This window comes from Blennius ocellaris (genome assembly GCF_963422515.1).
Source record: "Blennius ocellaris genome assembly, chromosome: 13".
In the NCBI taxonomy this organism is placed as follows: Eukaryota; Metazoa; Chordata; class Actinopteri; order Blenniiformes; family Blenniidae; genus Blennius; species Blennius ocellaris.
Window position 1 is genome coordinate 2,232,232 of NC_137662.1, and position 27,937 is coordinate 2,260,168.

The 27,937-nt window shown below is 46.3% G+C and overlaps 2 protein-coding genes across 4 annotated transcripts in view; both read right to left on the reverse strand.

Moving 5' to 3' along the window:
• Window positions 1-653: 653 nt before the first annotated feature.
• Window positions 654-8,941, reverse strand: LOC308138583 (uncharacterized protein). Of its 3 annotated transcripts, none has more exons than XM_080507770.1 (8): window positions 8,814-8,941; window positions 8,554-8,616; window positions 6,856-6,955; window positions 6,547-6,636; window positions 4,010-6,406; window positions 3,606-3,666; window positions 3,184-3,308; window positions 654-2,175 (listed from the first exon to the last, which is right to left on the reverse strand). In XM_080507770.1, the coding sequence occupies exons 2-8, from the start codon at window positions 8,590-8,592 to the stop codon at window positions 2,147-2,149; spliced, it is 2,841 nt and encodes a 946-aa protein (XP_080363896.1). In that variant the 5' UTR covers window positions 8,593-8,616; window positions 8,814-8,941; the 3' UTR covers window positions 654-2,146. The 3 variants fall into 3 exon arrangements, with proteins under 3 accessions (XP_080363896.1, XP_080363897.1, XP_080363898.1); XM_080507771.1 differs by having other exon boundaries at window positions 8,831-8,929; XM_080507772.1 differs by lacking the exon at window positions 3,184-3,308.
• Window positions 8,942-12,751: 3,810 nt separating this feature from the next.
• Window positions 12,752-27,937, reverse strand: part of itsn1 (intersectin 1 (SH3 domain protein)) — a gene marked incomplete at its 3' end in the record, with an annotated part of 44,915 nt that continues 29,729 nt past the window's right edge. Inside the window, 26 exon segments of the mRNA XM_080507306.1 lie at window positions 12,752-12,900; window positions 13,365-13,473; window positions 13,600-13,664; window positions 13,759-13,842; window positions 13,935-13,983; window positions 13,986-14,019; window positions 14,129-14,250; window positions 14,336-14,416; window positions 14,550-14,681; window positions 15,888-15,971; window positions 16,694-16,777; window positions 16,878-16,976; window positions 17,146-17,227; window positions 17,313-17,414; window positions 17,531-17,637; window positions 17,785-17,906; window positions 23,916-24,110; window positions 24,712-24,835; window positions 25,111-25,232; window positions 25,411-25,456; window positions 25,548-25,720; window positions 25,802-25,881; window positions 26,427-26,644; window positions 26,762-26,848; window positions 27,285-27,459; window positions 27,561-27,823. Of these exon segments, the coding sequence (XP_080363432.1) occupies window positions 12,752-12,900; window positions 13,365-13,473; window positions 13,600-13,664; window positions 13,759-13,842; window positions 13,935-13,983; window positions 13,986-14,019; window positions 14,129-14,250; window positions 14,336-14,416; window positions 14,550-14,681; window positions 15,888-15,971; window positions 16,694-16,777; window positions 16,878-16,976; window positions 17,146-17,227; window positions 17,313-17,414; window positions 17,531-17,637; window positions 17,785-17,906; window positions 23,916-24,110; window positions 24,712-24,835; window positions 25,111-25,232; window positions 25,411-25,456; window positions 25,548-25,720; window positions 25,802-25,881; window positions 26,427-26,644; window positions 26,762-26,848; window positions 27,285-27,459; window positions 27,561-27,823 (2,988 nt within the window).

Genomic DNA, 27,937 nt, shown 5'->3' on the forward strand with positions numbered 1-27,937 from the left:
GTCATAGAATATATTTTTGCACATATTTTTTTATTCTTTAGGTTTTTTTTCACAGTTATTGTATTGGGATCGGCTCCAGTCCCCCGCGACCCTGAACACGATATGCAGAGTAGAAGATGGATGGATATTAGTGCATCCTTTACATTTTGGTTCAGCTGTTGACATGTTTGTAATAAAGAAAGACATTAATTTGATATCAAAATGCTCATTTGAGGTGTTACATTGATTCTCAATAATGTAGTGAAGTGGTTTTGTTGGTCAGATGTCTCTTCTTCCATCAGGGGACGACGGCCGTCAGAATAACTGGAAAAGTTGACGTGTCTCCTGACATCATCTCCATCATCTCTGAGGCCTTTAACTGACCCCTGTGGAACACCACCGCTCCTTTTATAGGACTTACATGAAAACTCCTCAATGTCCGGAAAATATTCACTCAGTGAGAAATAAAATGAATCAATTCACAGTCCCAGAGAAATTCCGGTTTTTCCAATGTGCTTAAAAGAATCTCGGTTCCTCGTGTCCATGTTTGATCTGAGCTCGTTTCCTGTCTCAGCACTTTGAAGAATCAGAGATTTGTACACGTTTTGAAATTGTGCTCATGTACTTAAACAATCCTGACACGTCTAAAAACTTGTATTGAAAGCTGATTTTTTCTTTTTCTTTGATTAAATGGGTCTGACCAAACTGCTTTGAAAATTCAGTGAAGCTGTAATTTAAGTTGAATCACAAACTTTAATCCTGAACAATAGGAAATGAACAGACTTTCAAACGTGCAGTATTATTAAAATAAGGTCTATTATTGCAGAGAAACACCGGCTCATGTTAACACATTGCAGTGAGAGTGAACTTTGGCAAGTCTCAACATGTATAAACCAGAAGTTGTCAACGTGTCCTGATGATTCTCAAATGACAAAATATACATTTTAAAGCAGAACTCCTCCAATGTCCCTTTAGTGTTTTAATCTAGAAAATCAATAAAACGAAACCAAGCTGTTGTTACAGTGCTGGTCTTTAAAGGCATGTTTTTGGACTTTATATAATCTGCTTTACTTCTTCAACAAATCCAGATTCACCTCCAACATCTGGTTTGTTTGGACTGAGGGAGGAAACTGGAGAAGTCACACACACACACACACACACACACACACACACACACACACACACACACACACACACACACACACACACACACAAGGGGAGAACATGCAAAACACACAAACCCAGATTCAAACTGCATATTGTTGGAGGCAGCGTACAAACCACTGCACCGCCTCAAGTTAAAACACATGGATGAAGGAATGACTGTGGAAAAGGTCTGAACTCCTGGAACAGGGGAGTTGTACTTGTGTAGTCATTTCTATGTCACACACTATACGAGTTGTGTACTTTTACACACACACACACACACACACACACACACACACACACGTTCGTTCCTTTTGTTGCAGTTTATTTAATGTTAATGTTTATTTATGTTCTTTTAAAACACAAATGTAAAATTGGCCCAGAGTCAATTAGAGGAGAGGAACTTCAGTCTCACAGCCAATAGGGGGAGAGGAGCTTCAGTCTCAGCCAATAGGGGGAGAGGAGCTTCAGTCTCAGCCAATAGGGGGAGAGGAGCTTCAGTCTCACAGCCAATAGGAGGAGAGGAGCTTTAGTCTCACAGCCAATAGGGGGAGAGGAGCTTCAGTCTCAGCCAATAGGGGGAGAGGAGCTTCAGTCTCACAGCCAATAGGAGGAGAGGAGCTTTAGTCTCACAGCCAATAGGAGGAGAGGAGCTTGAGTCTCACAGCCAATAGGGGGAGAGGAGCTTCAGTCTCAGCCAATAGGGGGAGAGGAGCTTCAGTCTCAGCCAATAGGGGGAGAGGAGCTTCAGTCTCAGCCAATGGGTGGAGAGGAGCTTCAGTCTCACAGCCAATCGGAGGAGAGGAGCTTCAGTCTCACAGCCAGTCGGAGGAGAGGAGCTTTTTCCTCCAGGTGTTCAAACCTTTTCCAACAATAATACGTTCATATTGATCAGCGAACAGGAGGAACTGAACTGGTGGGAAATGAAGTGTAATGAGTGACGTGTGAAAGACGAGCACAGTGGGAAGCAGCGTCCAGGCTCCTGAAGCAGTCCAGGATTATTTGGAGTCCCGGTCCAGGATTATTTGGAGTCCCGGTCCGGTTCAGGCTCTGGGGAGAAAACAGCAGGAGTGTGTGATCACACACATGTGTTCAGAAAACACACATTAATCACTGTCAGGAGCAGCAGCATCACCAGTTAAAAATACACCTGATAAGCTCCCTGGTGAATGGGATTATGCAGCGAGCAGCGGCACCGACGAGGTGGATCCACTGAGCTTCTCCTCTCACATTCCCGCTAAATTACTGCTTTAATTCATAAACAAGCCTTTCACCTCTACAAAGCTGTGGTTTCCCAAACAGAACGCACATTTTTAATGGCCATGCAGCCATCTAGAGGACCATAAACATCAAATAATAATTATTATTATTATAATTATTATTATTATTGTTATTGTTGTTGTTGTTGTGTGACAATAGTTGAAGAACAGTAGATTACGTTCTTATTGAGCTTCTCAAAAACAAATACAAATATGTGGGATGACTTTATGATTCCAAAAATCTGATTATCATAATAACGATGATTAAAAATAGGTGGAACAAAATACAAATAAAGACATTTCAAAATATAAACAAATCCAATAATAAAAGTAACAGAAGACTGAATGCAATGGAAAATATAAAAATATAATTTCAATAAAATAAACAAAAGATGTGAAATGTATTGAGACAATCAATTTATCATACAATAAAATATAATGGATTCATTTCAATGTGCAAACTTTGTCTATTTTTTTTAATTCATGTGACTAAAAACCAAATGTTGTGATATTATATGAGAGTTCTTTAGTTTTAGATTGTGAGAAGCTTCAGAAAAAACTTTTACAAAAAGTAGTGATGATAAATGTGGATATGAATGTGTGTTCTCTCATTGGTAATGCTGATAGCATATTGCTCTCTGCTGCGTGTGAGTAGTTTCGTTTGCAGTGTTTCTGTTCATTTTCAATCGTTGTCATGGAAACGAGGCCTAAAATGAGTAGAAACCAGCTGTCCGGTTCGATTCCTCTGCTGCCGTTTCAGCTCTACAGACGGCCTGATGTCAAATGCAGCGTGTCTCACCGGGGAAGTGAAAGTGAGGGAAGCTTGTCAGATCTCCTGCTCCGAACACTTTCTGGAGTTTGTGCGTCTCCTCGGAGAGCCGCTTGAGCAGATGTGGGTCGTCCTGGATCAGCTCGCCGTTCAACCTCGCAGAGCAAAGGAACACGGAAAGTGTTCAGTCTGCCTCAATCTACACTCTTAAACCCTGTTTTAACTTGTGTGTTTACAACACCAAGTCTGTTTCTCTAGCCTGAGCCTGGTTCTGCACATTTCCCCTCCACTTGCTCATGTCGGATTGTTGGTTTTCTCTGTAAAAGTATCTTAAAATTATTTGTCTTATTTTAACATTTTAATTCTACAAAAAAGAAAGCTGTTTGAATAAAAGTATCATTCATAAGAAAATAACGTAAAATAAATGAGTTTTCCTTCGTCACAGCTCTCACCTGCACGTTTGATGGTATTCTCTGATCTTCTGCAGGAACAGTTTCTGTACTGGATCCACGTCTGAGAATCAGAACAAACAGGAGGCTGCTGGACTCGCTTTTACTTGTTGTACAACTGATGTTCTGTATTTGTTCTTGTGGAGAATCATTATAAGAGAAAATGGGGAAAACATACAGTCCAGTTCAGCTTCGTTCAGTCCAGCCCAGTAAAGTCCAGTCCAGTCCAGTTATGTAAAGTCCAGACGAGTCCAATTCAGTTATGTAAAGTCCAGTCCAGTCCAATCCAGTTATGTAAAGTCCAGTCCAGTCTAGAGCAGTACAGTCCAGTTAAGTCCAATCCAGTTACCTGAACTCTAGCCCAGTCCAGTTAAGTAAAGTCCAGTCCAGCCCAGGTGAGTGTTTACCTGTTTGGATCTCTGGACTCTCCTGAACCATCCCATCGTCCTTTACAACGGCGGTTGGTCCAGGAACGGTAAAGAGCAGCTCCTCCATCAGAGCGTCCGTCTCCAGATCTTCCCCTTCAGGCAGAGACAAAGGCTGGACATTCACTCCTTCAGTCGTCTCTTCAATCACTGCTTCATGCTCAACATCCATCTTCTGTTCGCCAACAAGAACTTGGGCTTCTTTCTCCAGGTAGTCAGCGGTTTCACTCATGAACGTGCTCTCCAGGGTTCCCAGAGAAGCCTCGACTTCAGCTAAAGTCACCGACTCCAGCGACATGGCCTCCAGAACATCTGCTCCATCCCGATCCGACTCTTCCTGACCCATCCCGTCATTCCGAGCCTGCGGTTCCTTCAGCAGAACATCAGTTGTCTGGTTCGGCCCTTGTTCAGAACCAAACATTGCTTCGATCATGACAGATGTCTCCGCTTCTATAGCGTCTGTAGCTTTATCAAGAGTTAACAATCCGACCTGCGTCATATCCTCAAAAACCTCAACATCCTCTGTTGTCGTTTCTACTTGCATCTTCTCCTCTTTTACCAGTTCTTCGGCTTCTTTCTCCAGGAACTCACAGGTTTCCTGCAAGACTTTGGTTTCAAGACTTTCAACTTCTCCCTTAACTTCCTCTAAAGTTATTGACTCCAGTGTCAGGGCGGTGACTCCTTCCCCCGGATTAGAGTCTCCCCGAGCAGCTTCAGGCAGATCTGTGCTTGTTTCCAATAGAACAGGCGTTTGGGGAACCGCAGAAGGAACAGAACAAAGAAGCTCATTTACCAAGATGCCACTTTCCCCTTCGAGCCCTTCGAGGTCCTCGGACAGAGACTCCCACTTCGCGAGGACTTCCGTAAGGGTTTCCCTGTCGTCCACGCTGTCTGCTTTACCCTCAGCTGCACCTTCGTCCTCGGTCGCCTGGACCAGCGCAGCTTTTTCATCCAGTTCAGATTTGGTTCTGAGGAACTCGTCGGTTTTAAAAGACTGGACTGAGACCGTGACGGAATGAAGCATCATCGACTCCAACGTCATTTTCTCAGGTTCTTTCTCTGCCTCTTTTTCAACGGCAAAACTTCCCGACGCTGCTTCTGTCGCGTTCCCTAATGACGAGGAAACAAGTTTCTCAGCATTTTGGAAGGAATCCGTAAGTGAAATATCGTCGGATTCTTCGACTTTTATTATAGACTCTACTGTACCATTAAATAAACTATCTGCTTGTTCTATTGTAGTTTGTAATTTATGTTCCTCTATGGCAGCTGGTGTGCTGATAGTTAGCTCAATTATATCCTCCACTGTAACCTCGACTTCACTAAAAGTTTCCATTGAGGACAGGCTCGCCTCTACTCCTGATTCTATTGTAGTTTCTGTTGAGTATTCTATCCGTGCAGCATGTGCGCCAGAATTGTTTATATCTGTACCTTTAGCTAGGCCCTCTTGGTGTGCATTTTCAATTGTAGTAACATCTATTGTGCACTCAACTTGACTTTTGGCAATTAAAGCTTCAGCCTCTAGGGGTTCAACCCAAGATTCTACTGGTGATTCTACTGTAGTTTGTGTTGAGGATTTTACTCCTGCAGCAAGTGAGGCATTTACTACAGCATCTGTCCTTTGTTCCTGAGGTGTATTATCAATTGTAACATCTATTGAAGACTCTACTGGAACTTGTAGGGGTTCAACAAGAGGAAGACTGAACTCTACTGGGGATTCTAGTTGGGGTTTTATTAAGAGTTCTTTGGCTTCTCCTACTACGATACCAAACGTCCCCAAGGACGAGTTAATGGATTCTATTTTATTAGGCTTTACTGGTCCCTCAAGAACAGGAATTCCAGCTGGTAGTGATTCTTCAAGAGCAATGCTGGACTCTATTGGTGATTTTACTACAGAATCTACTGTAGTAGCTGAATGAACCACTTCTGATTTTACACCTCTGGTTAGTGTATTATTAATGTAAACATCGAATGACGGCTCTACTGGACCCTCAACAACTGAAGCACTCGGTTCAGGAGCATTTTCAAGAGGGAGCTTAGACTCTACCGGAGACTCTATTGTTGTCAGCGTGAGGGTTTCTACTGATGCAGCTGGAAATGACGAGGACTCTGAGGCAGGGTCTGTTTTGGTCTCTGCTGGTTTGGACAGAGTTTGTCCCTCTCCTGTTGGGGAGGTCTGTGCATGCGAGTCAAGAGTCTCTGGGTTTGCTGGTGACGCTGCCTTTGGTTGAGGGGTTGGCTGTATGGTAGTGAAGGAAGAATTCGAGGCATCGTTGCGATCTTCTTTGACACGAGAGGCGTGAGAGAAGGCAACCGGAGGAGCAGTGGAAGGGTTCACTGAGGAGGCGGGGGGAGGTTTCTGAATGCCTCTGGCAATTCCAGCTGCAGGACGAACGACAGACACGAGGGGAGAGAGAGAGAGAGAGAGAAGCGGAACAAATCAGTTTAGAAAAGTTGCATGACATCTCTAACATTCTGCCGAAACTTGGATTGAGAAGCGCAAATGTTCTGACTGAACCAACCTTTAGAGGGCATGACGTCCGACCTCGTCAGCGAAAATAGCTTTTCCACCAGGCTATTGATGTTGACCGGAGGCTGAGGTTTTGCTTTCTCTGCCAGAAGAAAATAAAATAAATAGTAGTTTAATGTCATAACAAATTATTACTAATGTCTCCTTAATCACTAAATCACTGCAGTGACTCTCTTTTTGAACATCTGTGTTCATTTATCAATGCATTTTCCTCCTTCACTGACTGAAATATCAGCAACTCACAGAGGTGTGTGTGTGTGTGTGTGTGTGTGTGTGTGTGTGTGTGTGTGTGTGTTCTTACTGATGTGTGTCCTGCGCGGTTGTTTTCTTTCTGTTGGTTTGGAGCTGAAACACACAGTCTGAGGCCTCCATAGAACTCTGTACAGCTCCCTGTGAACACACTGCACACACACACACACACACACACACACACACACACACACACACACACACACACACACACACACACACACACACACACACACACACACACACACACACACACACACACACACACACACACACACACACACACACACACACTTTATACTTCCAACTTCTTTTAGTGTTTCTACGATTAGGAACAGAATAGAATACTTTACAGCATTGCTCTACATATAATAGAATATTTAAATATCAAATGAGCCAGAATAAAAATAAATATTAAACATTAATGTGTAAGGTTATTATTACGCCATTACTGTATTTTTAACTCAAACATTTTCTTTGACATTTTGGACTGGAGCCTCTTGAGGGCCACAGACCTTTACTTTATTATTCCTGCTTTAAGCACATGAGTTAGTGAGTAACTGAGTTAATGAAAGTGCTTATGAATTAATGAATTAATGAAAGTGTCCATGAGCTGGTGAGTTAGTGAGTTAATGGTGTCGTGAGTTAGTGAGTTAATGGTGTCGTGAGTTAATGGTGTCGTGAGTTAACGGTGTAGTGAGTTAACGGTGTAGTGCGGTGTAGTGAGTTAGCGAGTTAATGGTGTAGTGAGTTAACGGTGTAGTGAGTTAACGGTGTAGTGAGTTAATGGTGTAGTGAGTTAATGGTGTAGTGAGATAACGGTGTAGTGAGTTAACGGTGTAGTGAGTTAACGGTGTAGTGAGTTAGTGGTGTAGTGAGTTAGTGGTGTAGTGAGTTAATGGTGTAGTGAGTTAGTGGTGTAGTGAGTTAGTGGTGTAGTGAGTTAACGGTGTAGTGAGTTAGTGAGTTAACGGTGTAGTGAGTTAGCGAGTTAACGGTATAGTGAGTTAGTGGTGTAGTGAGTTAGTGGTGTAGTGAGTTAACGGTGTAGTGAGTTAGCGAGTTAATGGTGTAGTGAGTTAGTGAGTTAAAGGTATAGTGAGTTACTGGTGTAGTGAGTTAGTGAGTTAACGGTGTAGTGAGTTAAAGGTGTAGTAAGTTAATGAGTTAATGGTGTAGTGAGTTACTGGTGTAGTGAGTTAGTGAGTTAACGGTGTAATGAGTTAACGGTGTAGTGAGTTAGTGAGTTAACGGTGTAGTGAGCTAGTGAGTTAATGGTGTAGTGAGTTAGTGAGTTAACGGTGTAATGAGTTAGTGAGTTAACGGTGTAGTGAGTTAGTGAGTTAACGGTGTGTAATGAGTTAACGGTGTAGTGAGTTAGTGAGTTACTGGTGTAGTGAGTTAGTGAGTTAACGGTGTAATGAGTTAACGGTGTTGTGAGTTAGTGAGTTAAAGGTTTAGTGAGTTAGTGACTTAACGGTGTAATGAGTTAACGGTGTTGTGAGTTAGTGAGTTAACGGTTTAATGAGTTAGTGAGTTAACGGTGTAATGAGTTAACGGTGTAATGAGTTAGTGAGTTAACGGTTTAGTGAGTTAGTGAGTTAACGGTGTAATGAGTTAACGGTGTTGTGAGTTAGTGAGTTAACGGTTTAGTGAGTTAGTGAGTTAACGGTGTAATGAGTTAACGGTGTAATGAGTTAGTGAGTTAAAGGTTTAGTGAGTTAGTGGGCTAAGGGGTGAAGCTTCTTACACAGAGGTGGTCTCCCCTCCTGCACAGCACCGCCGCCATCTTGGCTCAAACTAGCTGCAGTTTCTGTCACAAAGCGAATGAAAACAGCTGTTAAAGTCCGGCAGGTCCAGGTGAGGAATGTGAAGCATCCGGAGAAAAGTACTGAGACGTTCAGTACTGAAATGTCCCGAGACATTCAGTTCTCACGCCCCCCTCAGAGGGGGGCGTTCGTTTTACTCTCCGGGACACCCCGGGGGGGGGGGGGTCCTCCAGAAACTCACACTCTATCGAGCCGTACCTTCTTCCTCTGTCGACCTGGATCCGAAGAACCGCCTGGTCCGGTTCGGACTGTTTCTCTCAGCTGGTTTCACAGCGACGTGAAGGTCTCAGCGAGGACCTTCACACATTGTCAACGTGGGATAAAACCATTTCCGGAGGAGACTTTCAGAATAAAAGAGGAAATGGGAAGAGAGCTCAAAACATGAATCGTTTTGTCCTCAAGTTATTCATACTTAAACAGTAATCTGCTTTTGTTTGATTCAAAGATTTCAGAGTTTTGATCCTTTATTAATGGCATTTTCTTGTTTTTGTGCTCACGTAGGAATAAAGTATTGATTTAAGTAATGTACTTGCATTTTACAAATTTACAAGGAAATAAATTAAAACAAAGAGATTTGCGAAGCTTAACCTGAAAACATTAAGGTCATAGCGTCAGTAAAATCTGTAGTTTAAAGTAGCATAGGTGATTATAATACTCTTATGTATGAAGCTCATAAATACATTTTCCCTGTCACGGTTCCAAATAAATGTGTACAAAGAGAAAGTATCTAACTTAAAAGGAACAGAAATCTTCAATCGTCAACATTTAGGACCAAAGTAAGGGAGCGCTGCATTTCCGTAAAAGGGATTCAACGATAGAACAAACTAGATAAGGATGCAAAATATTCTAAAACACACAGAATTTAAAAAGCGATTAAAACAATAACTAAAAAAAAATTTTTAATAAAGAAACTACGTAGGAGAACCAAACTGCTTATGTATTTATTTTACAATTTTGGTTGTTTTGTTTTTTGCTAGGCCACTCTGACTTTATTTTGTTTGTTATTTGCTTTTAATTTCCAATTAATCTTCTTTCTGCTCCATTTCATTCAAACGTTCTAAAACCTGTATTGTATTGAATTGTTTGTTTTTATTTTCACTATGAATGAAATGGATAAATAAACGTTTTAAGCCCCGGTGTGAAAGAGAAGAGCGTCAGCAGGCCTCAGGTGAAGCTGCTTCCCCTCCGTCTACATCCAGTGGACCTCTTACCGCCGGAGGAAGAGACGTGAAGTGGACGGCAGCACAGACGAGGGAGGTTTTTGGTCCAACCGAAGTTTATTCTGAACATTGAAAGACAACAACATACATCTTCATCTTCTACAGTGATAATTACCAGCAGGCCGTCTGGGTCGCCTCACGGCGCTCATATATTAGCTCTCAGATAACAGCAGTATTTTACACAACCTGGAAGGCCGACGGGAAGAATCGTTCCAACCGGGGGAGCTTCAGTACGGAGTGGAGAGGAGGGGGGAGGGGCATGTAAAACAACTTCCTCATCATCATCATCATCATTCACTCACACCTCCCTCCACCCGCCCAGCTGCCGACAGCTGGCTGAGGATCGCCGCCTCCTGATTGGACAGTGGCTGGTCGCGAAGGTAACTGTTGTCTCAGTAGTCATGTAACCGTGGCATTAAATTAAAATTCACTAACTAGTTTCACTAACCCGGCCGAGTACCTAGCTAACTAACATATCTACAACCTTTAGGGCAGCCGCGGTCGCCATCTCGAATGCTCAGGTCGGAAACAATGTACCGGGGGACGCGAAAGCAACTCCTGAGTCTCGACGTGAGAAATGAAGTCAACGATATGCTTTGTAAATTCAAAAAGAAAAAAAGAAAAAAGATGAGATAACCAAATGCATTAGCCCGTCCATATGAAGGCACCTGGCGTCCGCAGCCACTTTCAAATATTTCCTCACAAGACCCTCGCAAAGCGGAGGAAACACTTTATCTTACAATACACATCTACACGCATAGCTGCCACAGTTAGCCTCCAGGGGCTAATCGGCGTTCCTTTTCACGCCACTTTAAGCTTTCCTCTGAGCCGAGGGCAGAACGACACAAAGATATCTGTGTGTTGTTTTGCTCTTAAAATACTGAATATAATAGTTAGTTCTACTCCTCTGCAAATCACCTTCATGTTGACTGTTGCAAACTGCTGCCACTCTTTCATTTCAATGGCCCTCCAAATGAGGAACGAAAAGAAACACAATAAAGGCGCCCTCTAGTGGCCACGATCAAACTGACAGGGATCAATGTTATTTTGGCTAAAAGTGTGGAGTTCTGCCCAATCCAGCCAAACTCCACCCACGCTATGCTAATTACATGATTAATTATCACCATGGTAACAAAGAGTTAACAGGTTTTTTTAAAAGTCAAACTGTCATCGATTCCAGTAGTTTTGATACTTTACACCAAAACTCGATAAAAGAAAAAAAAAATGAGCGCATGGCAACGTACAGTAAATGCTATTTCATCAGTTAGCATGAGGATGAAGGTTTGATACACAGATAAATAAAGTATTCGTAGCACATAAATGTGTTGATTCAGCATATCCAGTTTGTGGAAACAGTTTTTTTCTTTAAAAACTCCCCCTGCTGGCCAAACCTTGAATTAACCCCCCCAAAATAAATAATCTAACAAGCCTAAAAAAAAAAAAAAAAAACCAGCTTCCTAAAGGTTATGACATTTAAGACTGATATCTTTCTGTGATGTGTGTTTATCTTCGTCTTCAGGTACATTTTCCTCCTCTGATTACTCAAAGTGTGATAAAAGTCCGTGGTGTCCGGCGCCGCTCTGAAACCAGACTGCGTTTAAAAGTGCGGGGAGTGTCGACACACAGTAGAGTTTCTAGAGGCCAATGCAAATACGCTGGACCCCTCCACCCCCCCCCCCCCCCCCGCAGTGTGACGCTCGGCACGGCAGAGACGCCACGCCATCGAATCGACCCCTCCCCCCCCCCCCCTGTGCGTTAAAAACCTCAGAAAAGTTAAGACAGTCTTTCTTTCTTTTTTTTTTTTTACTTTTCCATTTTCTCCCCGGTCAAATAGTCCAGCGTCGTAGAATCTGTGGAGATTTACAGCTTATTGGCATCGTTAGCGTTTCTCGTTAAAACCTGTACATTAGCGAGCACTTCATGGGAGAAACGGCGGGGCGGAACACAACCAACGAAGAAGAGTTGATGCGTCTGGAATAAAAGAAAAAAACAGACTGAAGTGGGCCTTCGATTTAGCCTGTCGACACTCCTGTACACACACACACACACACACACACACACACACACACACACACACACGAGGGCTGGATTGTCACTGGAGTGTGTGGGATTGTGGGATTGTGGGATGAAGCGGAGAGGAACCAGGTGGACCAGGAGCAGCGAGCTGAACCAGACTGCAGGAGGGCTAACGGACTGGATCCTTACAGGTCGAACAACAATCTAGTTAAGACGTTAGTGGTGTGGAACTTGCGCCCGTACTTTTACATTTATGTCATATTATTCCCACTCATCCGATATGTCACAGAGAATTAAGACAACGAGTCGATCATTTCCAGCGTTCACACTCCAGTACGAGGTTTACATATTGCTCATATCTCGGCCCCGAGGCCGGCGTCAGCGGAGACTAAAATTAATAAAAGTACCTCTGATCGTCATGACACGGAAAGCAAAGCCCAGTGAGACCAAACGACTCTCAGTCGTTTTGCCGACACGCCTGTGACGTGCTGCCGGAGTGTTTTAGTCCCGCAGTTCAAGCTTCAACCACAAGATGGTGTGTTGAGTGGAGCACGGAGATGGCGTGAAGCTTTGTGATGCGCGGTGGCGTCGTCTACGTGACGAGCAGGCTTCAACTGGACAGCGCCGCCCAGTGGAGGACAGAGGCGTGGCAGCGTTGTCGCCCTCTGCCTCTCTAATGGGACAATAGGAGATGATGAGGTCATGACAGGAACCTGATAACTCACATTAGTGTCATTCTGTTCGCACTGCTCAGCATTAACACCCCCCCCCCCCCCCCCAATCCAGTCCAGTCCAGTCCAGTCCAGTCCAGTCCAGTCCAGTCTGATCCAGCTCAGCAGTCAGGTCCACACCAGGTGTGTCAGTCCCGGGGCCTCGTGGAGCTTCAAGGCTCCTCGAAGAGCTGGAGGTCCAGTCGGACCACGATCTCTCCGGTGGGAACCTCGTGGAGCAGCAGCCGCTTGGTGATCGGTCCTTTGGAGCCCTGGTCCTTCTTGATCTCGGCCAGGCGGATCTCGGTCCGGCCCAGGAAGTCTGGAGCAGAAATCAGGTGGAGGGGGAAATGAATGAGCTAGAGCTACACTCGGTAGAACGCAGACCTTCGCCAACGACACGTCTGTTTGCGGAACCGAGTTAGCATCAGTGGCATGATAGCCGTTAGCTCATATCAATGCTAACCAGCCTGTCAGGTAGCTACGTCAAATGTGTGAAACACTGAGCAGAGAGCATCTCCATGACAACGGACGCTGATCTCCTTCGATCTATTCAATGAGGTGCCTCGCTCATCCGCTCTGCATTGGAATATTTTTGGGGCAGTTTTTATGGGTTTATTGAGAAAGGGTTAGCCGCTAACGTCCCACAATCTGCTACGTTGGTCCTAGTAGGATGATGATGGATCACCTCTGAACACTGTATGCAATTCGCCTGAGTCGCCTGCAGGTGAAGGTAATAAATGCGGCGGTTCTCAGTGACGAGGACCTGAGAGAAGACAGACCCACCGTCGGGAGAAAACTGGTCCCGTTCGAACACAGTGACACAGAGGACGTCCTGCTCCAGGTCCTTGATGAAGAACTGACAGTTGGAGTTCCACTTGGGGTTCAGCGTGTCCTGCAGGGCGAGGGAAGAGAGAGAGAGAGAGAGGTTAAAGGTTCAGAATGAACCCGGCCTGAATGTAGAAGCTGAACTGAGATCAGTTGGACACTCAGAACCACGAGAGAGGAAATGTGGCGTCACCTGCAACGTCTTCGTGATATGGCACTGGGAGCCCATGGTCACCTCACAGTACGGGTTACTTTTGCCTGCAAAAAACAGCAGCTCATCATTCAACTAAGCAGGAGAAAAGGAAAACTCTCTTGCATTTCCGCAGGTCAAGGGTACAGCCAGAATCCCCACCGTGAGAGCGACAGGGTTTGAGCTCGATTCCCTCCACGATGTTGACCATCAGTCGCCCGATGCCGGTCGCTCTCTGCGAACGCACTGACACCCAGACACAAAGGCTTCATCTTAACTGCTTTACAAGAAAATATATTAAAACCAAAAACAAAGAAAGGTGGATGTGCGACAGGTACCGAGATACGCCTTCTCCCTCTTCTTCTTCTCCGTCTCGATGAAAAGCTCTCCGACGCCGCCTTGATCTTCTGAACCCAGGCCGTCCTGCAGGGCAACACAGGAAAGGCACGGCAGAGCGTGGCGTCGTCAGCAAGGCTCCACGCGCCAGCAGCCACACACCCGCGTGTCCTACAAGGCAACGTGTGCGCGTTACCGTTCGTTGATGCTCTCGGCCCTCAGGGTGTAGACCCGGTCGATGTGGGAGATGTGGAACAGCGGCTCGTCTCCCGAAGGGTCCGTCGGCAGCTTCACCAACACCTCGTTCAGAAAGATCGGCTGGGAAGCAACACACACGTCAGTTAGTCCGAAACACACACAGTGTGTGTGTGTGTGTGTGTGTGTGTGTGTGTGTGTGTCTCACCGTCTTGTACATGCGGTACTGCAGGTGTGTTTTGGAGGAGAAAACTTTGTCGGAGCCTGAAGAGCCCAGAGGTTTGGTCACCTTAAAAGAAAAAAAAGATGGATGTAGAAATAAACATTTAGTTGTTTATTTAGTCTCTTTTAAATTTTAAAGTTTGACTTGTTGTTTCGGAATGAAACAGACTTTTTTTGTTTGACCGTGTGTTCCCACTGACCTGAGTGAGCAGCAGGAAGTCGTTGAACAGGAAGCCGTAGAGCTCTTTGCTGCTCTTGGCCTTGAACAGCTTGCCGCTGTGCAGAAACTTCCTGGGACCCAGACAGTTGGTGACTGAGTTAAACACCAGTTGCTGGAAGGAGACAAAGAAGTTAGGCTTCAGCTGGGCTCAGCTCTCTGGTGAAGGGATGAAGGGATGAGAGGCTGCAGCTGCGACGTGGAGGCGTATGGTGTATGGTGTGAGGTGTGAGGTGTGAGGTGTGAGGTGTGAGGTGTGAGGTGTGAGGTGTGAGGTGTGAGGTGTGAGGTGTGAGGGTGTGAGGTGTGAGGTGTGAGGTGTGAGGTGTGAGGTGTGAGGTGTGAGGTGTATGGTGTATGGTGTATGTGTATGGTGTATGGTGTATGGTGTATGGTGTATGGTGTATGGTGTATGGTGTATGGTGTATGGTGTATGGTGTATGGTGTATGGTGTAAGGTGTAAGGTGTAAGGTGTAAGGTGTAAGGTGTAAGGTGTAAGGTGTAAGGTGTAAGGTGTAAGGTGTAAGGTGTAAGGTGTAAGGTGTAAGGTGTAAGGTGTATGGTGTATGGTGTATGGTGTATGGTGTATGGTGTATGGTGTATGGTGTATGGTGTATGGTGTATGGTGTATGGTGTATGGTGTATGGTGTATGGTGTATGGTGTATGGTGTAAGGTGTAAGGTGTAAGGTGTAAGGTGTAAGGTGTAAGGTGTAAGGTGTAAGGTGTAAGGTGTAAGGTGTATGGTGTATGGTGTATGGTGTATGGTGTATGGTGTAAGGTGTAAGGTGTAAGGTGTAAGGTGTAAGGTGTAAGGTGTAAGGTGTAAGGTGTAAGGTGTAAGGTGTAAGGTGTAAGGTGTAAGGTGTATGGTGTATGGTGTATGGTGTATGGTGTATGGTGTATGGTGTAAGGTGTAAGGTGTAAGGTGTAAGGTGTAAGGTGTAAGGTGTATGGTGTAAGGTGTAAGGTGTAAGGTGTAAGGTGTAAGGTGTATGGTGTATGGTGTATGGTGTATGGTGTATGGTGTATGGTGTATGGTGTATGGTGTATGGTGTATGGTGTATGGTGTATGGTGTAAGGTGTAAGGTGTAAGGTGTAAGGTGTAAGGTGTATGGTGTATGGTGTATGGTGTATGGTGTATGGTGTATGGTGTATGGTGTAAGGTGTAAGGTGTAAGGTGTAAGGTGTAAGGTGTAAGGTGTAAGGTGTATGGTGTATGGTGTATGGTGTAAGGTGTAAGGTGTATGGTGTAAGGTGTAAGGTGTATGGTGTAAGGCGTAAGGCGTAAGGTGTAAGGTGTATGGTGTAAGGTGTATGTACCTCTGACAGACCCTCACACTGGACGTGAGCCTGGATCCACTCCAGACGGTCCGAGTTCTCCTTCTCTCTGACGCCTTCGTTCACCTGGAGACACAAACAAACACCGTCCAGGGAATAAACACTACAATGTCCTGGATCACTGAACCTCTAACATCAGATTATAGAGCATCTTCCTCCTCTAACATCCAGATTATACAGCATATTCCTCCTCTAACACCAGATTATAGAGCATCGTCCTCCTCTAACATCAGATTATAGAGCATCTTCCTCCTCTAACATCCAGATTATACAGCATATTCCTCCTCTAACATCAGATTATAGAGCATCTTCCTGAGCATCTTCCTCCTCTAACATCCAGATTATAGAGCATCTTCCTCCTCTAACACCAGATTATAGAGCATCTTCCTCTCTAACATCCAGATTATAGAGCATCTTCCTCCTCTAACATCAGATTATAGAGCATCTCCCTCCTCTAACATCAGATTATAGAGCATCTTCCTCTCTAACATCAGATTATAGAGCATCTTCCTCCTCTAACATCCAGATTATAGAGCATCTTCCTCCTCTAACACCAGATTATAGAGCATCTTCCTCCTCGAACACCAGATTATAGAGCATCTTTCTCCTCTAACATCAGATTATAGAGCATCTTCCTCCTCTAACACCAGATTATAGAGCATCTTTCTCCTCTAACATCAGATTATAGAGCATCTTCCTCCTCTAACACAGATTATAGAGCATCTTCTTCCTCTAACATCAGATTACAGAGCATCATGACGCGGACTCTCAGGTGTGTGTTGCTTCACCTGTGAGCACAGTTCCTCTGCTTTCTCCAGAGCAGCTTTCAGGTGACTGTGGTCTGGATGAGACTCCGGGGTGTTTTCCAGGATCTGTCAAATCAGTCAGAGACACTGAGGTGAGCGGCGAGGCGGCGAGGCGGCAAGGCAGCAAGGCAGCGAGGGGCAAGGCGCGTTGGGAGACGACACATACGTTTTTGATGATGAGCGGGTAGCGTGTGACTCTCTGCATGGGTTTGAGCAGGAAACTGGACAGAGGCATTCCTTTACACCTGGGATCCATGGCTAACCTCTGACACACACACACACACACACACACACACACACACACACACACACACACACACACACACACACACACACACACACACACACACACACACACACACACACACACACACACAGAGTTAGCTCCTGCACCATCTCATGTATGTGCAGTTTGCATGTTCATCCTTTCGTACCTTCAGGAAATCTTTGATTTCCGGGTTGTCGTCGGTTTTCTGCTGAATCAGCGTCGCTCCGTTCAGCTGACACGAGCAAAATCTGCAGAGAGGACCCGACGCGTTCAAACGCACTTGAAAGAAAGGGAATCAAGAGAGTGTGGTGGAGGGCTGAAAGGAGTTTGAACCTGATGTACGGCTGCATGTGAGGCAGCTGATTGGTCAGGATGTCGCCGATCATCTTCACCGGCATCCTGTCGCCAGACATCTTCTTCCTGACCCTCAGAGCCCTGTGGGGGGGGGGGGGGGGGGGGGGGGGTCATCAGGCTCCTTTCAGGGGCCACGGAAACACTGCAGTCAAACTGACACTCTGTGTGTGTGTGTGTGTGTGTGTGTGTGTGTGTACTTGAGCAGTTTGATGTTGCACATGATGAGCTCCTTCCAGTTGACGAAGATCATCGCCACCTCTTTCTCCGTCAGCAGCTCGCACTCCAACAGAGGCTTGTGGAAGATCTGCACACACACACGCACGCACACGCACACGCACACACACACGCACATTCAGTATTTATAATGCAAGACCAGTTTTGGAGAAGCAGGATGGAAACTTGTAAAGTAGATTCCTGGTATCAGAAGTGACGGAGCGGCTTCACGTCTCACCTCCGTTACCAGCTGCAGGTCGTTGACGTAGTTCTCCTCGGTGACGATCAGCTCGTGGATGTAGCCCTGCCTCTTCCTCTCCATCGGGCTCAGCATGTCCAGCAGGTGGAGGTCAGCACACCCTGCACACACACACACACACGGTCAGACCCGCTGAAACAAGCAGGGACCGAAGCAGAAAACCTCTGAGGCGATACATACCTGAGATCAGAAGAGTGTGTGTGTGTCAGTGTGTGTGTGTGTCAGTGTCTGTGCTCATATTACCCACAAAAAAAAAAAAAAATTGAAACTATACATAATTTAAATCAGATTTTTTTATGAATCGTATGCTGATTAATAGCAATGTTTAAGATGTTACTCCATTTAACAATCACATTTTCATATTTGATCGTGAATTTAATGGCTTTGCTTGCTGGGCTCCAGCTCTGCTGGAGACCACAGAAGGAAATATCAGAGACACGTCTCTCCAGTGTCACAGGGACCTCGGGTCCGGTACCATCCGCCTGGCAGGCCGGGGTGGTGGTCCCAGAGAGTGGACCAGTCATCAGGCCTGGGGGCGTCTATACAGCTCAGATCCTGGTTTCAGGAAGTTGGCAACTTCTGTTTATGATATTTACAGCTGAAAAATGCAACTTTCAAGGGCCCCTGAAGTATCGGTACTATTAAAGTCATGCCTCTGTTGTACACCAGGTGGCAGTGTGGAGGCACTGTCACACCAGCCTGTCATTTGCCTTGTTTTGAAAACATTTGGTTGCAGAAGTGAAAAGTTTACGCCGTTCTGTGAAATATTCCTGCTGTTGCCTTTGTGGGTGACTCGATACACCATCTTGTGGTTTAACCTTGTACTGCAGGACTAAGTGAGGTGAGGAACGTTGGAGAACGGATCGATTAACGTGTGAAGTATTAAAAAATATATCTTTGAAGGGAAATAATGAGTTGTTAGTGAGCATCTGCTTGCTACTGGAGGTTAGGTTGATTTATTTTAAATCTAATGATGTGTGCGTGTGCGTGCGTATGTGTGTGTGTGTGTGTGTGTGTGTGTGTGTGTGTGTGTGTGTGTGTGTGTGTGTGTGTGTGAGAGTGTGTGTGAGGAACGAGGCCAGTCACCAGCAGCAGTCTGTCTCAGAGTGTTTAATCATCAGGACCAGTCAGATTCACTTCGTCTCCCGCCCAAAAAAACAAAAAAACTCCCCCAATGAAAACCTGTCCAGACATTTCTTCTTCTATCAGCGCTACACTTACATTCTGTACAGTTCATTCATTCATCCATCCATTCAACACTCCTCACATTTTTCACTCGCTCATTCACTCACTCATTCATTCATCAGTTGTTATTTCTCTCCACATGAAGTGTTGCTTCAGATCAGAGTATTGAGAGGTTTTCACAGTGAGTGGGTGAGCGCCCCCTGCTGAGCTGGAGCCACGTCACAGGTTCATCTGAACATTAGTTTTACTTTACAACTGCTGACAAACAGTCATACAAAGTTTTTTTTTGTTTTTGTTTTTTGAGTTGAACTCATCCCTTACACTGAGGAGTAAATTTGATTGTGTTTGAGTGAAATCATTTTCTTTTTGTTTCAACTCATACGGACTAAAAGCTAAAAAATGCCAATAAAATAAAAAATAAATGCATTTGTTAGAGTGAAAGGAACCAGATGATTGTGAGGGTGGCCATAGGGCTCTCCGGCGCCCCCCAGGGGAGACCCACGCCACACTTTGAAGACCATCAGGAGATTGTTTACATTTTATTTTGTTTAATGAACCAGAGCTACGCGTCTGAGTGCAATGTGTTAAAATCGGTAAAAGTTGTTAAAACGTTCGTAGCTTTGGCTGAACGACCGAGCCGACAGTCGGACTGCGACGCCCGGCAACAGGAAGTGACGGCGGCCGGACTGCAGCGCGGCTCCGGTCTGGTCAACTCTATATTCTAACAGGAAATACTCCCCCCCGGTAACAAACCCGCCAACGGTCCCACTCGTCGACCAATCAGAGAGCTTCTCTTCCAACACCGAGGAGCCAATGGGATCCCAGCAGATCAATCACCATTATCAATAATACTAATAATGACAATAACAGCGCGACTGCTTGTTGTATAAAAAGGTCAATCGTCTTTTCGTTCACTGTCTGCATTTCGAAGGGTAAACATGAAAACCACAATACTGTCATCAACAAAACAAACAAAGACAAATTCAATATGGCAACTGTGATAATACTCGTCTGTTGCTAGGCAGCGATGTGCAGGGGTCAGTCACCGTGGCGACCGCTGTCGTACAGTGAGTGAGTGTAGCCGGAGGAGCTTCGGTACACTGTGGTGATAAAGTCACCATCTCGTTGCCACGGTGACGAGAATTCAAGAAGCTAAAAAAATGATGCCAGAATGTTGTTGTTGTGTTTACTTAAGAAAGAAATCACAGTTTTTAGTCATCATGTTGATAACATCAGCTTACTTCATTAAATAAAACTAAAACTCAATTACATTTGAGTGAATTCATTAATTCGTCCATAATTTTTTTTTTTTAAACGACCTTTCTGATGAAGTCAGTAAAATAGACTTAAACATGATTTTATTTCTATATAAATAATCGTCTAAATGATATAAAAGTGTTTTTTTCCTCATAAAAAATGAAATTTGAAAAGCTTTGATTCACATCATAATTAATATAATTATTACATAATCTGATGAATCCATTAAAAAGATCACTTATTATGTGAGTTCACCAACAGGATATTTTGTTAATTAAGTGTAATATAGATATCATTGGTCTCGATAAAGAAGTCAGACAGAAAATGTGTATTTTCGTCTCCAGTGAACCTTCAACATGTTTCAAACTAACAAGTGAACTTCAGCTGGAATCCAAACAGATTCTTCATTTTACCAGACTAGTCAGTGAACTGATTTTGTTGATTCATTTATTGAATCAGTTAAAACAACAACAAAAAAAGTGTTTTTAAAAATGTTTACCGTCGTAAATCGTTTCCAGATCATTTCTGGGATTGATTAAGAATTTAAAAAATGTGCTTTCTTAAGTGAATACAACACACAGATGTGTCTGGACGACACACTTTGACCCCAGAGGACCGAGCAGGTTTCAATCCCACGTCCTGATCCAGGAGTCGCTCCGATTCCAAACTCTACCTTTTATCTTTGTGTGTCACATCAGCTGCTTTCTGCTCCGTTATCACTGGAATGATTGCAAAGTGTGTCCTCATAGTATAGTGGGGAATCTGCCTCCGCCTCTTGTACGGCGTCACATCGTCACCATAGCAACAGACAAACAATAAGCGTGTAAACAAAAAGGAAAAGTGGACACTGAATGGATCACTTTAAGGTAATACATGTCAAGTTCAACCTGGATAAAGACGTCGATCATCACCGTGTGCGTGTGTGTGTGTGATGAGCCAAATTCTCTGTACCGTAGTGTGTTTGTGTGTGTGTGTGTTCGCTGGTGTGATGACCAATCGCAGCACGTCACACTTTATTCCCACGAATGTGTACGCTCACTCCCTTCTACACCTCCTCCTCCTCCTCCTCTCCGTCCTCCAGGGAGGACAAAGGACCAGGGATGTAGAACGGAGGAAGCGTCCTCGTGGGATTGAACCTCAGCCTTTAAACTGCTGTGGGACGCGTCTCAATGCTGCCTCTCCTTTTTATTTACTCCCTTTAGGGGAAGAAGAGGAGGAGGAGGAGGAGGAGGAGAAGGAAGAGGAAGATTAGCGGGAGGAGGGGTCTTTGGCATTGAGGAGGGGGAGACAGATTTGAACATTGAGACTCGTCCGCCTGCAGATAGTGGGTCTTTCTGTGAAGCTGTGGGAGGGGAGGAGTTAGTGAGGGGGCGGAGCCAGCGCGTTTCACTGACGGGTGAATGAAGCTGCTAAACCAACGGAGATAACATAATAAAGCAGGATGAGGGAGGAGGGAGGTGAGGGAGGGAGGTGAGGGAAGGGGGGGGGGTAGCTGGAAAGGGACGGAGGAGGGAGTGAGGAGCTGAGCCAGTCAATCTAAACTCCCATAAAGCCACAAAATGACCCACTATCCACTTCACCATGCCAGCACAGGGCGCAAAGTTCACTGTGTGTGTGTGTGTGTGTGTGTGTGTGTGTGTGTGTGTGTGATCACTGATCCAGTCAATCTCATAGGAAGAGAAAGTGTAGGAGGAGAACGAGAAAGAGGAAAAGGAGGAAGAGGACAGTGGTACTGCCTCCAGTCAGAGCACAGATACAGAGTTGTGTGTGTGTGTGTGTGTGTGTGTGTGTGTGTGTGTGTGTGTGTTTCCCACGTGGGGCTTTTGTGTTGTGTTCATTAATGTCTCAGTGTGTGCGTGCGTGCGTGTGCGTGTGTGTGTGTGTCTGCCTTTCTTTTCTTTCTTTCTTTCTTTCCTCATTTCTTTCTCTCTCTCTGTCTCTGGCTTCTACTGGTGGAGAGTCGCCATGTCCGGGTCATGTGACCTCTTGCTGCTGTCCCATTGGTTGAGTGGCCTAGTGGGCGTGGCCTAGTGGGTCTCTTTGAGGGCTTTGAGGAGAGGGGGGTTCTGGGTAATGATATGATCCTAGAGAGAGGACGACAACAACAACATCAACAAAAACAACTAAACAAAACAACAACAACAACAACAACCAGTGCTAGGTGGGTGGAGCGTGCAGCAAGACAGAGTGTGGAGGTGTGGTCTAATCTAGCATAGAAGTAGAGCAATTAGAGCGAAACGGGGCACAGCACAGATTGTTAGTATTGTTGTTTACACATCTCGTCAGGATGCCGTCTGATCTGGAGGAGAGGCTGAATGATCCTGGTTGCAATCAGCACTGTGGCACCAAAAGCACATCTTCACTGCCCCCTGGTGGACTTTATTCACTGTTACATGTATAAGGATAAAGTCCACGTATATAAAAGTGTCTGTCCTTTATAGAACAATCTAGTCTGTCCATGAACATAGACCCCGACATACTGTGTCAATATCAACCAGTGTAGAAAGCAATTAACCACAACAACTAATGGAACCTGTTCAAACAATGTTCAGGCTCCCTGGATCTGACGCCATGATACGCGGTCGTCTTAAATGTGTCTGTAGAGCCGACATTGTGATGTCAGAACTGTGTGACACGCTGGTGAGGTCACTGTCAGGGCAGTCGAGGCCTTTTAGCGTGGATTCTTATCGTCTTCTATAACGAGTAATGTTTTGATTTTTATTCTTTAAATTACTGCAAACTCGTTTTTTTCATTGCTTCATGGAAATGTTCAACTGAAGATTGTATTTTGATGCCACACTTTATGGAAACTAACGTTATAAACAATTTAATTGCGATAATTCAAGCCTTTGGTTGAGAAAATATGAAAAAGAAGTCTATTCTTCTTCTGAAGTCTATTACGTTAAATCCCAGCGGAATTGATTCTGCTAAAATAATCAAGAAAAGAATCATAGAAACACTTCCCTTTATACGTCATACATTTAGAATGTATAAAGGGTTCATTGTCAGAGCTCAGCTGTGTTATCTGATCCCTTCTTCATCATTCACTGGCTCTGCTCCGCTCTACATGTTCTACTTCTATGGTGGATCATGCTGAAGGGAAACATGCAGGAAAACCAGGAGGAAACAAGCTGTGCACTGATGCTTGCAAAGACACACACACACACACACACACACACACACACACACACACACACACACACACACACACACACACACACACACACACACACACACACACACACACACACACACACACACACACACACACACACACACACACACACACACACACACGCAGGCATGCACATTCCCACCATACAAACACACAGACACCACCCAGAGGTGGTGCATGATGGGAGGGAATCAAAGAGGCCCAAAGGAGTGTGAAACCAGCCTGGGGTCAAAGACTGAGAGGGACAGCATCTCCACACCTGGCTCTGGGTGTGTGTGTGTGTGTGTGTGTGTGTGTGTGTGTGTGTGTGTGTGTGTGTGTGTGTGTGTGTGTGTGTGTGTGTGTGTGTGTGTGTGTGTGTGGTATAATAGCTCGGACACAAACTAATTGTGAGTATGTATATTTTAGTACACTGTGTAAGTGTACGCGACAGGCGCGTATGGTTGTGTGTGGGTGTGTGTGGTTGTGTGTGTGTGTAGTTGTGTGTACTCACACTGCGTGCTCGGGTCGGTGTCCGTAGTGAGCTTGACGTAGTTGCTGGGGAACAGCCCCTCCCTGCCGTTGAGCTCTCCTTTCCACCAGTCACAGTCGTCCTTGTTGAGCACGGTGATCACCTGACCCTTCAGGAAGGCCAGCTCGTCGTCGTTCTGCGCCACGTAGTCGTACATGCCGATGACCTGACACACAGCTTCACACACACACACACACACACACACACACACACACACACACACACACACACACACGAGTACATCAGTTATGACCTATTTCACGCTCAGCTACAGGAAAGACCGAAGAACTGGCAAGAGGGGTGGCAAAGAATTACCGAGTAACGTCAGTCCAGCTCATGTGAAGCAGAAGTTATTTATCCGGGAACAAATGTATTGATGTAGTTAGTCTGCCGGGCCACGGGGGGGCGCTGTTGCTATTGTGACAAAACCACACAGACGTGCGCAGGGAGCGATACGCTATCAATGCTAACAAAACGGAGAGAAACCGAGATTTGTATGAACTGATGACGAATCAGATTCTATCAGGGGTGAGTCTCAACCGTTAAAGTATCGATATGGACGATAAGACTAGAATACGGAGCGCGGGTTATATATTGTTTACTGGCGCATGACCAGAAGGAACTATTTACAACGAAGGGGAGATATGCAAATGAGCAGCAACAGCGCTCTGGTCACATTTTGCGGATACACTCGTATTCGTTGTCGTGTAAACTGGGCCTCAGTTATGAACTACTGAAGATGAGCGGGGGGTGTGTGTGTGTGTGTGTGTGTGTGTACCTGTGCTTGCAGGAGTCAGTTTGGGCGGTGTTGGCTCGGTGGGAGTCGTCTTGCTGGTACTCGGACTGAGCAGCTTGACGTAATTTGCTGGAAACCAACCGATCTGACGCTTCTTCCCTCGAGCCTGGACAGATAAACACACTAAATATCCTCCTTGCTAGGAGAAGTAAACACACAATCCTAACAAATTAATTAAGTACACATATACATATATTAAACGCTATCTCAGCTTATCAGTGTAAATAAACTGAAATGAAACTGCATACATGTTATCAAACTGGATGAAATGAAGACCTTAGGCAGAGAAGATGAACTGAAGTCTACTACTTGAGTGAATGTTCCACATATTTACCACCAGGTGGCGGCAAATCGCACTCCTGACAGTCTCTCCTGCTGTACCTGCAGCTCGCCCTCCCACCAGCCTCCGGGATTCTTCTTCCTGATGAGGATGAGCTGTCCCGGCGCCAACGTCAGCTGCTCTGCTCCCGTGGCGCTGTAGGGGGCGATCACCTGAGCGATCTCTACAGGAGAGGAGGAGGAGGAGGAGGAGGAGGAGGAGGAGGAGGAGGTGGTCAGTGCTCTTTGTCCGTCCTCCGGCGGGCATCACGCCTTTTCGCCAGGCAACATATCCCCACGCTTTACACACACATGTATATACTGGTCAGGCGGATGTATCTGTGAAAGGAAGTGACGACTCACCTGGTTTCTTCCCGAGGCTCCCAGTTTTCCCTGCTGCTCCCAGAGACTACACACACACACACACACACACACACCGTCGTTAGAAACACTCCATTGAATGAAGCCAACAGAACCATAACGGTAAATCAACCCCTGACCTCCGACGCGGAGTCTCGAGGTTTGACGTAGTTGGATGGAAAGACGCCGGTCTTCCCCGCCACCATGCCCGTCCACCAATCCCCTTCCTTCCTGGTCACCACCACGATGTCGCCCTGCTGGAAACTCAGGTCGCCCTGTTCACTGCTCTCGTACGTGTACATGGCCATGTATTCTGCACAGACAGACGCAGTCAGGACTCCGTCGCCGACGTCCGGCTGAGATGGGAAACGTGCAGGCGGGTGGAGGGCGTCACCGTCTCCGGGGTCGGAGGGCTTGGTCGGGGAGGGGGACGGGCGTTTCCCATTGGGCGGACTTTCTGATACTGCGGATTCACTGGGAGGGGCCAGAACACAAAGCCAGGAGAGAATAAATGCCCGTTTCTCAATTGTTGCAATACTTTCCTGTCTGGAAAGAAAGTTCTCTCTCCATCATTTAACCACACAGGAAAAACCTGCCAACACTGAAACACATGATGTTCATGTCACACACAACTTTTAAAAGTGTTTGATTGCCAGCCTGTATCTGCCGCGCATGAAATCATTGGGGCTTTCAACCCAATTCAGTTTAGAAAATAGCGCAGTGCTCTGTGAGATAAGATTCTATCATTCTGAATTTGCAGAGCAGGAACAACATGGCGCATGAAAACAAGCTAACAGTTACATCATGATATCCTCAGAGCGACATACTGCCCTCTGCTGCTGCAACCATGAAACTTGTCCTCACAGTGGGACAAGTGAAGGATTATCTCATCTCATCTGGAGCCGGCCTCAAGACAAGAGACTCTCAACGGTTAAAAGCAGATTGAAGCCGTGCAGCGGAACGCGATGACACAGAGTTGAAGAAGTTAACGTGGCGTTGACGTGAGAAGCACGGCTGACCTGGTGGTGTTCTTGCTGCGTGCCGGGGGGCCGACGCAGGCCGGGGCGGAGGCCGGGGGCGGGGCGGAGGCCAGGGGCGGGGCGCAGGCGGGGGCGCAGGCGGAGGCCGTCACGGTGGCGGAGATGAGTTTGACGTAACTTTTAGGAAACCAGCCTCTCTGCCCCGTCTGAAGCTCGCCTAGCCACCACATGTCCTGCTGCTCCAACACTGTGATGATCTGCAGAGAACCACAGCACTGTGAGGAGGAGGAGGAGGAGGAGGAGGAGGAGGAGGAGGAGGAGGAGGAGGAGGAGGAGGAGGAGGAGGAGGAGGAGGAGGAGGAGCGCAGTCCAACCTCATTCTTGTTGAAGTTCAGGTGGTTGTCCTTCTTGGCTCTCCAGGGATACAGTGCCTGAGCTTGAAGACCTTCCACCTTCTCGCCCTGCACATGACAAACCAATAAACAAGAGTCAACATGACTCCAGTTGCAGGCTGTGCAGCGGTTCGCTCTCCTGCCTCACAGTAAGAACACTGAGAAAAAAACTCATTGGGACTCACACCAGAGTCTGAATCCTCCCCCACCCTGAACCATTGGTCTGTTCTATCTTGTTCTCTCTTCCTGTCCTCTAACCTCCACCAGAACAACAGATATTCTCCACCTCAGAGTCTGGATCTGCTGAAGGGAGTTTTTACTTCTGTCTCCTCTGCTTCCTTATGAATTGTTGGTTTTTCTCAGTAACAGCCTTGAGGTGGCCGTGTCGTTTTTGGCGCCATGCAAATAACAGAACCAAATTGAATCTTGTGAAAGTGTCTGTGAAGCTCTATGTCTCTGCTTTCAGCTGCTTGTTGACGTCTCAAGACACGGCGAGGCACGTCACCTGTCCTAACACCGGGGAAGGAGAGGATCCCGTCGTCATGGTCGCCGGCGTGAAGGCGGAGCGTTGCCGCAGCTGCGCCGAGGGAACGTTGAGCGACGGATTCTGACTTGCTGAAGAGGTAGGCCACGCGTCCCATCCCTCGCCGTCTGACTGGCTGGCTGTGTTGGACGGCCACCTGGACACAAACAAGACGACTCGTCCATCGGTTGTCCTCCGGGGAGCGAGCCGTTACTTCACGCGTCCCCCACGTCAGCGAGGAGGACAAAAGCAACGTACGTGGTGCTGAAGTCGGCCCAGTTGCTGTTGGCGGACGACGAAGACGAGGCGGCGGCGGCGGCGGCGGCGGCGTGTCCCGGGGCGGGAGGAGGCGTGGTCATGGGCTGCTGGACCGAGGTGGGCGTGGCCGAGGCCGTGGACCGCAGGCTGAGTGGCGCCTCGCTGTCGGGTATCCGCTCGGCGTAGTTGGCGGGAAACCAGCCGGTGCGCCCCCGGAGCTCGCCGCCCAGCCAGCCCGGCTCGCCCGTCTGAGACTCATCCACCTAGCGGAGAAGAGGGGCGGGGCATTATGGCGCTCAGCAGGGACATCACAACCACCACTAGAGACCAGCCAGATAATTCAGGCTTTAATTAGTTCTGACAAAAACATCCTCACT

What these genes read in the sequence shown, in the direction of transcription:
- LOC308138583 (XM_080507770.1), bottom strand. Translation starts at nt 8,592, where the DNA reads ATGGCGGCGGTGCTGTGCAGGAGGGGAGACCACCTCTGT. An exon ending in ACCGCGCAGGACACACATCA is followed by an intron (nt 6,637 to 6,855) that starts GTAAGAACACAC and finishes TTCTTCTGGCAG; the next exon opens with AGAAAGCAAAACCTCAGCCT. An exon ending in GAATACCATCAAACGTGCAG is followed by an intron (nt 3,309 to 3,605) that starts GTGAGAGCTGTG and finishes TTGCTCTGCGAG; the next exon opens with GTTGAACGGCGAGCTGATCC.